At 43.9% G+C, this 8316-nt stretch overlaps 1 protein-coding gene across 1 annotated transcript; it reads right to left on the reverse strand.

The window, feature by feature from the left end:
• Window positions 1-220: 220 nt before the first annotated feature.
• Window positions 221-8270, reverse strand: ccng2 (cyclin G2). The gene is made up of 8 exons (XM_070924856.1): window positions 8195-8270; window positions 6548-6702; window positions 6198-6335; window positions 5684-5934; window positions 4359-4437; window positions 4071-4169; window positions 3058-3257; window positions 221-1692 (listed from the first exon to the last, which is right to left on the reverse strand). Exons 2-8 carry the CDS (start codon window positions 6650-6652, stop codon window positions 1560-1562), a joined length of 1005 nt encoding a protein of 334 aa, XP_070780957.1. The 5' UTR covers window positions 6653-6702; window positions 8195-8270; the 3' UTR covers window positions 221-1559.
• Between the last annotated feature and the right edge of the window lie 46 nt (window positions 8271-8316).

Raw genomic sequence — 8316 nt, forward strand, 5'->3', positions numbered from 1 at the left:
GATGGCGTAGAAACACCAGATTGTGGATACTCAAATTCAAGCATATTCCCAACCCTGAAAACATGTTAAAACTTTGTGCGAACCCTGTAAATCACTTGACTTTGTGAAACGTTACAACTCTTTATTACAGTTTTCTAAAGAAAAAAGTTATATATATATATTTTCTCAACATATTACTACTTTATTATGGAAATCTCACTGTGATTAAAACGTGTCTAATATAATCAGTCATGCTCCCGTTACTTATCTGCTGATTCCTAGTTTGACTTGAGTCCTAGCAGCTGGTTGTTGTTTTCAGACACGGTGGAAATAAAATACAGACAAACAGATGAAAAATTATATTTTTATAAGATTTTCTTTTTTTTTTCAGTACAGGTGACAAAAAGAATAAATAACTTAATATCTACAAAGAACTATTAACAGATTTTTTTTTTTTGTACATCATTTACAGTTTTACATGTTTTTATATTAACATTGTTTTACATTTTTGACTTTTTTTTTGACACTCAGCATTATTTTGTTCCATATAACATTCTCTCTGAATAGTTTCAAAACACCAAAAAGGGTTTTTTTTTGTTTTTTTTTTAAGCTACATCCTAAAATTGGCAACTTTCAATTGAAACCAGGGTCATACGTGCACACATCCACAAACACACACTTATTAAATGTTTTTCTATCTGAACTCCGAAGGGAAAAAGGAACACGAGCTCCAAACCCGTCACAGTTTCCCGTCAGACACAAACTCAAACCTCCAGTCTGCCCATTTAACACTTGAAATTTGATTTTTTTCTTAAATGTGCAAATGAAACATTGGCACAGAAGATGAGAGCAGCCGCAATTATCTCAAGAGACGACGAAGCTAAAATGTCGTTTTCTACCCTGTTACACGGGCCGCGTAGTGGTGATTCAAAATGTGGCGGACCCAAACGGAGCAGGACAGAAGTTAGGTTAGAAATTTGCAACATGGGACAAAAATGAAAAAATTATGAAAAATTAATCAAATCATGATCAAATTATGATCCCAAGATAACAGTAACCGTTTGAATAACACTCTTAAATTATAACTATGCGCACAAGTGGCATCATTTGTCATCTTAAGATAATAATAAAGCGAAGTCCGCTCTCAGCTTCCGTACATCAGGGGAAACCCTCCTTACCCTTAATAAAAACAGTCTACGATTAATTAACAGTCAGTCAAACAAACATTCTAATAAATAAACACCATGTTTTGGCAAATTATCCTCTTGTTGACAACGTGAACCGTTACCGGTCTGAAAGGATGTCTGAGCTCAGCACCTTTTTAAAAAGGACCAGACGCTGCCCTGAGTCGACCAAAGTTCGTCTAACGTCGCTAGTGAATCCTTGTGAAAAATCTTGCGTCCTGGAATGTGACATCTCAACATGCACCAAACGTCTACAAACTCAAATCTACCAAGTCTACCAGGAAGGAGTCCGGACTGCTCAGCTGCCAGTTGTGCGACTCTCCGCCAGCACCGGCGCTTGTTGAACAATATATTTTTTTTTTTAAAAGAGAGAGAGAGAGAGAGACATCGGAGGTGTCAGGCGTGGAGGTGTTGGCTGTGCTTTTGGCGGCGGAGCTGCAGAGGGAAGAAGGGCCCTTCGGCGTCGCTGCCCAGAGAACTGCTGAGAGACTCGTCACCCGAACTCATCATGTCCTCACACGAGTCCTCACTGTAGAAAAACACACAGGAGGATAGAACTGTCGGTATAGGGTTACACACACACACACACAGCTGATTTCTGATCAGTGGGTCTGATTTTAGATTTGAATATGGATCAAGTCATAGTGAAAATAAGCATCACTTTGCCCTCTGAGGATTCGATCAGTCCTGAGCTTGTTTACATGTCTGCCTCACTGGGACAGAAGTGATTAAGCAATGCGAAGACGAGGAGAATGAAGCGGTAGCAGCTCCTCTGTTGGGAACAGACACCATCTGCTGCCAGCAGTCATCAGCTGATCTCATGTTCTGACTCAGCTCACCGTCCGTCTGTATCAGCGACTTGGAACACGTATTGCAGAGGTTCTGTGTTACATAAAAAGGGGAGGCACCCTGGCCTCGGGTGACGTCATGGAAACATCTGTGTCAGTGGGACGTGACATCCCATCATGCAACGCTAGGAGATACGAGAGGCCCTGTCGAGCTTAGACAGCCAGAGGGGTGGGTGTGTGTGTGTGTGTGTGTGTGTGACGTGTTATTACAACACACCAGAAACTTGTGTGTTGCTGCACAGCTGATTGCCTCAGATGAGTATTACAGCACGCACACACGTTGCTAAACAAACTGAAACATTTGGGGTGTGTGTGTGTGGTGACACACAGGGTGTGTCTGGTTCCTGGTTTCTGCTTCACTTTAAATGCCTCCGTTGTTGTCAGGAGTATTTGGTAGCAGTCACCTGATGTCACCTGACGTCAGTCTGACATCTGCATCAGAATGAAACTGAATGCAGCACTGTTCATTGTTCATTAAAGCCACAGAGTTCGGGTTTGAAGCGTGGTGCTGTGAGTTCTGACTGAAGTGTGTTTGTTTTCCTTATTTAACCGAGGGCAGGTCTCAGAGATTAAAAATGTCTTTTTTGACAAACACAAAATCCAAAACGTATCAAAAACCCATCAGCTTCTCAATGTTAGAGGTGAAGGTTTGGTCAGATTCTTCGTCTTGTCAAGTTATTTATTTATTTTTTATAAATTCCTAATTTAATGTATTTTATTTGGGCCGAAATGAATTAATTTCATTTAGTACTTTTTAAAACCTAAAAGTGAAGCAACGCGAGATTTTGTGTTGGTTCATGTACTGAGACTATCTCCAAAGGGGGTTAGGTGAAAAGAAACATGTTCAAATGAATCGCGATTCTTAGCATTTTTAGTTGAATGGCTAAATATTGATTTCTTAAAATCCTTGGATCAACATTTGCCTTTGTTACTTCTCTCAGTGAGCGTGTTTGCACTGAATCCTATGGAACGGATGGGACTTATTTGTATTGTTCTATATATTATTTACTGATCGTGTCCTGCTCAGGTGTGTCTGGGGCTCTGACCTCTCGCTCTCGTCCCAGCAGCCCTCGGGGATGGTGGGCAGCTCTGGGACGCTGCGGTAGCTGTGCAGGTTCTGGGCGGTCCGCCGCGACACGATCCACTGCAGCTTCCTGTGGTTGGGCTTGCTGCATTCGGGGGAGGCGTAGTCCGACAGACACAAGGCCACACGCTCGCTCCATAGCAGCAGCTCGCCGTCCGCAATCTGAAACCAAACCATGCAGCGGTTCAGTTTAGCTGTCTAGTTTAGCCACCCCGCCACACACACACACACAGGTTAGGAGGTAAAGAGAAACCAGGTTAAACGGCTTCTGTAGGTTTGTGCTGAAACCCGATCAGCTGGTCATGTAACGCCTGAACCTCCAAAGTGTTTGTAGGTGGGAAGGTCGGAAGGACAAACGCACAGGAGAGCCCAAGTATCACTGAGCAGCAGCGTACCAAGATCTCAAACACTGTCTTCATTTTTCAGGTAACTGTGTGAAGAAAGGCGGAAGAGCCCGAAAATATTACACAGCACTCTTTTCCTTTTTAACGCGTGGAGTCGAGCCGTCACAGCCTGGACACCGGCTTACATAACCACAAAATGTTTTGGACCGGAGGGCTAAGAATAAATAAGACCCCCCCCCCCCCCCCCCCCCCCAACATAATTCTGTGCTGCGTTCACTTCCCTTCTGTTCAGCCAGAGATTGAAATCTCATCTTGAAGTAGTAAGCCTGCAGGCTGTGTGGCCGGTTCATAAACTTGTTCGTCGTGTTAATGTTTGTGGAGTTGCTGGCTCCGTAGGTTTCCTGTTAGCGTCTGATCCAGGAAGCTGATAAAAACAGCTCATTTTACTTTTATGAATGCACTAGTCGTGTGAGATTTAACCATTAGACTCTCATTTCCGAGCTGCTGTTGTGAGTGCCGTTACCTCTGTTGTGGAAAAGCAAACTTTTTTTTTTTTTGCTTTTCCACTTCAGGTTTCCACAGGTGTTGCCCACCCCACCCCTTGTTGTGCGATAAAGTCATGCGTGTTTACCTTCAAGTGTCTCTGGATGTGATAGGCTATTTCCAACATGTCCTCCGACTGAACGGCATCGATCTCCTGCTTCAGGAGAGACAAGGCTAGGACGGACGGCTGGGTGGACAGACAGGAGGTGGAGGAAGGACGGGGGAAGAACAGACGGAAACATGTTTAGTTTCACCTGAGTCTCAGTGGTGTTGCCAAACTAACGGCCGCATAACGAAACTCATTTCTGAGCATCTCGGCAGACTGCTGAGCTGCTGTAATCCAGTCTGACCTTCGACCCATGCAGCGAATTCCTACCTTTGCTTTAGAGAAGGAGATCCGGCACAGACAGGCTTTGAGCTGAGCCTCCAGTTTCTCCAGGCTCAGGGTCTCCTTCCTGATAAAACAGACACAGTGAGGTTCGGGTCAGGCTGGTGAGAAGAGAAAATAATACATTTTGAGACCGCTCAAACTGAAAACATTGTAGTGTTTTGACCTGAAGTGCAGCTGGGCGTATTAAAAACAATACTGCGGTAGAGGTGTGTGGATGTGAGGGAATGTTTAATGTATGCAGGGGCATAGTGGTTCATCTTGGAGGCCTCACACAGTCCTTCAAGCTTTATTGTGGCTTTGGGTGCCTGGAGATGAGAGGAGACCTTGCAGAATATTTGACTGTGTCACCGTGTTCGCAAGCTGCACGGAGATCTTCGCTGATGTCAGATCTGTGTTGTAAAGACAACCGAGGCTCATCAAGTTTATTCATCAAAGCGAAGATTGACCAGTAGCGGCGTTGGATTCCAAAAGAGACGGACGCTGGGTAAGTAAAGAAAGAGTTCTTTTCTTTGCCTTTACCTTATTCTGTAAAGTAGTGCTCTGTACTTCTTGATGGAACCAAAGAAAAAGTCAATTGAGAAAATGTGTGCTGAATTGAATATTTGACGTTACGTTACGTGACTTGCTAGATTCTAGATGGAGAGGCGCTGACCATGAGAGCCACCCTAAAAAGAAAAATTAAAGAAAAAGGTGGAAGGAAAGCCAGAATGGATCTATGCCACAAGATGCAGGAGGGATCCAATCGAGGGAAAAAGCAGAGCATGGACGGTGCCAGGCGGCGGTTGTGGCCGAAAGGAACGTCACCAGGAGTGACGATGTGAGAGGATCGCCGGAGCGGAACAAACCCTGCGGAAGAGGGCGAAGCTCGCCGCTGGACATCAGGAGATAGCAGCATACTTTGTAGATGTTAGATATGGAAGGCCAGGGTTATGTAAGTGTGAGGGTGCTGGTGCCAGTAGCAGCCGACGACGAAATCCTTATCAGTGCACTCCGGTCAGACGCCGTAGTCGGCCGAGATAGCGGACTGCTGTGACAAGCAGCGGCGTGGAGGAGCTCTGGTATTACATGTTGACATTCACAGATGTGAAACAAATCCTGAACATGCCTCGACAAGGCCCGCGAGAAAATGGAGGAGAAAAAAATGTGTGTTTGTGGCTGATGTAGAAGAAAAACTAAAGTTGCCTAAACGTTGATGGATTTTCTATCTGCTGCAAGTTTCAGGTTTCTACAAGTAAAGTTTCAAAGAAGTGAAGTGAATAGGTGAATAGATGTAAAAACGGAGAATTGCCAGCAGGAATGTAAACTCTCACCTGTCCGTGGAGTGCGAAAGTGCGATCTGGTGGTACAAGTGCAGAAAGGTTAAGGCGGTGATGGCTTTGGACTTGAAGTCGAGCTTCTCTGCCACGATCTTCTCCATGCGGTCGAGGTCGGACACGGTGAACCTGCACTGTCCGATGCGGATGAGCTCGTCTGTGGGCGTCAGGTTGCACTCCTCCTCTGTCACTTTGGCGGCCATGTGGAGGCAGCTGAGGCTGACGCAGGACAGGTGCTTCGGCTGGATCTGAGGTGGGCGACACGCGGGGCGAGAAAGGGTTTGAAAATGAGCGGCTGAGTAGGAATTTCACACCATTAAGCTGAATCCAGTTACATCAACCATTTATTAAAGCTTTCACCAAATTAATTTTTGGTCAACATCTGCTGTTAAAATGACACTGGAGAGGTTTTTGGCATTTACAAAACGCCCCAACGGGTCACCAGAGCCTCTTTAAAAACGAAAGCTAAAGTGTCCTATGTCTGGTCCTATCAGGTGTGAACATCTTGTACCCTCATCATGGCCAGGAATCTGTCCAGCAGGTTAACAGCCAGCACAAAGGTCTGTGTGCTGTAACCGAAGAAGCTGGTCAGACTCCACAGGTCCTCCACTTTGGCGTCTCTGCACTTGGCCGAGATCCGACAGTCATCCTGGAACACAGAGACAAAGAAAAGAAATTGTAAAGACTAGCATTGGAATTGCCTGCCATAGTAGAAAAGCAGGTCAGACTTGGAACATGACTGGCATTGTTATTATTATTTTTTTTTTAAATATTACAGACTGAATGAATCAAAAGGTCAACCAAAAAAAAAATGGCTCTACTGTGGATTAATGGTACACAAGTTTTGTCACAAGTGCTCACCTGCGTTGTGGATTCGATGAGGCTCAGTCCCGTCTCTTTGGGGAGGTAATAAACCTCCTGTTCATAATTCGTCCTCAGCTCCTTCATCAGCTTGAAGGCATCCATGTCTCAGCCGGCACTGGGGCAAGTGATCCGTTTTCACCACAGTATTTTCACTGCGAAACACAGGAAAACACCAGGGGTCAGCTTCAAAACATAACGGGAAAAGTGTTCCGTGCCGTGAAAGTTCTCTGACCAGTCAGACGCAATTCAAGTGCATTTGTGGGGGACACTTATTTTGACTTTGTTTATAATACAGTGTTCTATGCCAATGCATTTCATCGGAAGAAGAGGAGAACAAGTGGTTCGTCTCTGATACGTTCCCTCTCTTTGTGAATGTTTGCTGATTTTCTGTTTTATTCTATTTCAAGCTGTAAATCTGACAATTATTCATTTACCAACAATCTAATTTCAGGGCAACTAATGAGACACCTTTGGAGACAGCATCAGACACTACAGCATTCTCCATTCCATATATATATACATATATGTACACACACATATATATATATATATATATACATATATGTACACACACATATATATATATATATATATATATATATATTAAAAAAATAGATAATATTGATTCTTATTGAATAACTGGGTTACAGTGTTCACTATTACATTAGTGCTATAATGGTTGTATTTTTACTGTACAGCGTTGGCCTACATTTGCTCCCAGCCCCAACAGGGGTCACGGCACACTGACACTCGGGTGTCAGATTTCCTCTGGTAGACGCCTTTTCTGTCCTCTTACCGAAAAACAACTGCTCTCCCAGGGCTCTGTCTGTCAACGAACAGACCGAAACACACAAAAACATCACCCCCGCGGCTGGAAACCCGCAGTTTTATCGTTTTAGTTGACGGTAACCGAGCAGGCTAACGTTTACCACAGCTAGCTAACGTTTAAAATCCTCTCTGATAGCAGCGGGGGGAGGGGCTGGTTTTTTTTTTCATTCCTCCTCAAACGTTAAAAGGTCTATTAAAATATACGTACAACACGGGTATTGATACAAAAACTAATGTTCGGGGATTATAGCGCTGTATTAACGTACTAAACCGATTAAAATGAGCTTGTGGTGGTTGCTACTTGTGAATATAACCGTGGTAAAAAAAAAAGACGGAGACGGAGTCCACGGGATACAAACAACAACAGACGAGACAACAAGACGGAAAACATCTTTGGCTGTAGGAAGGAAATCCGACGTGCAGACTAACGTGAAATAGTTATTTTCAACCTTAAAAACACGACGAGGGAAAGAAAGAAAGAAAAAAGGAAACACTCGCTATAAATGCCACTATTTGCGCACACGAATTGAAACTAGAAAATCCCCTTCAATACATTCCAAACGTTGTACTGTATGAGTTCTGTCGAAATTGTGGGATGGAAAGGGGTTTGCAGAGGAAAGGGGGTTCACGTTATTCATTTTAGACAGTCATTGGCTTTTGTTCATTAAGATTACAGCTAAATTAACGTCCCGTTGTCGACCGTTTACTTTCATCCGCTTTTTTTTTTTTTCTTTCTCTTAGCAGAAAAGGCAAATGTAGCTCAGCACATGCGCGAAATCTGTGTAATACACGTAAAACTATCAAGTTTTACTCTACCTGTTGTTGCAGGTTAAATCCACATATCTGTTTTCTTCTGCTGTCGCGTATTAGTCCTCTGGTCTTTCTCCTTTCTCCTTTTCTCTCTTTTGTTGATGTTCACAACGCACACGCCCACGTGG

This window comes from Enoplosus armatus, chromosome 18, assembly GCF_043641665.1.
Source record: "Enoplosus armatus isolate fEnoArm2 chromosome 18, fEnoArm2.hap1, whole genome shotgun sequence".
Taxonomy (NCBI): Eukaryota; Metazoa; Chordata; class Actinopteri; order Centrarchiformes; family Enoplosidae; genus Enoplosus; species Enoplosus armatus.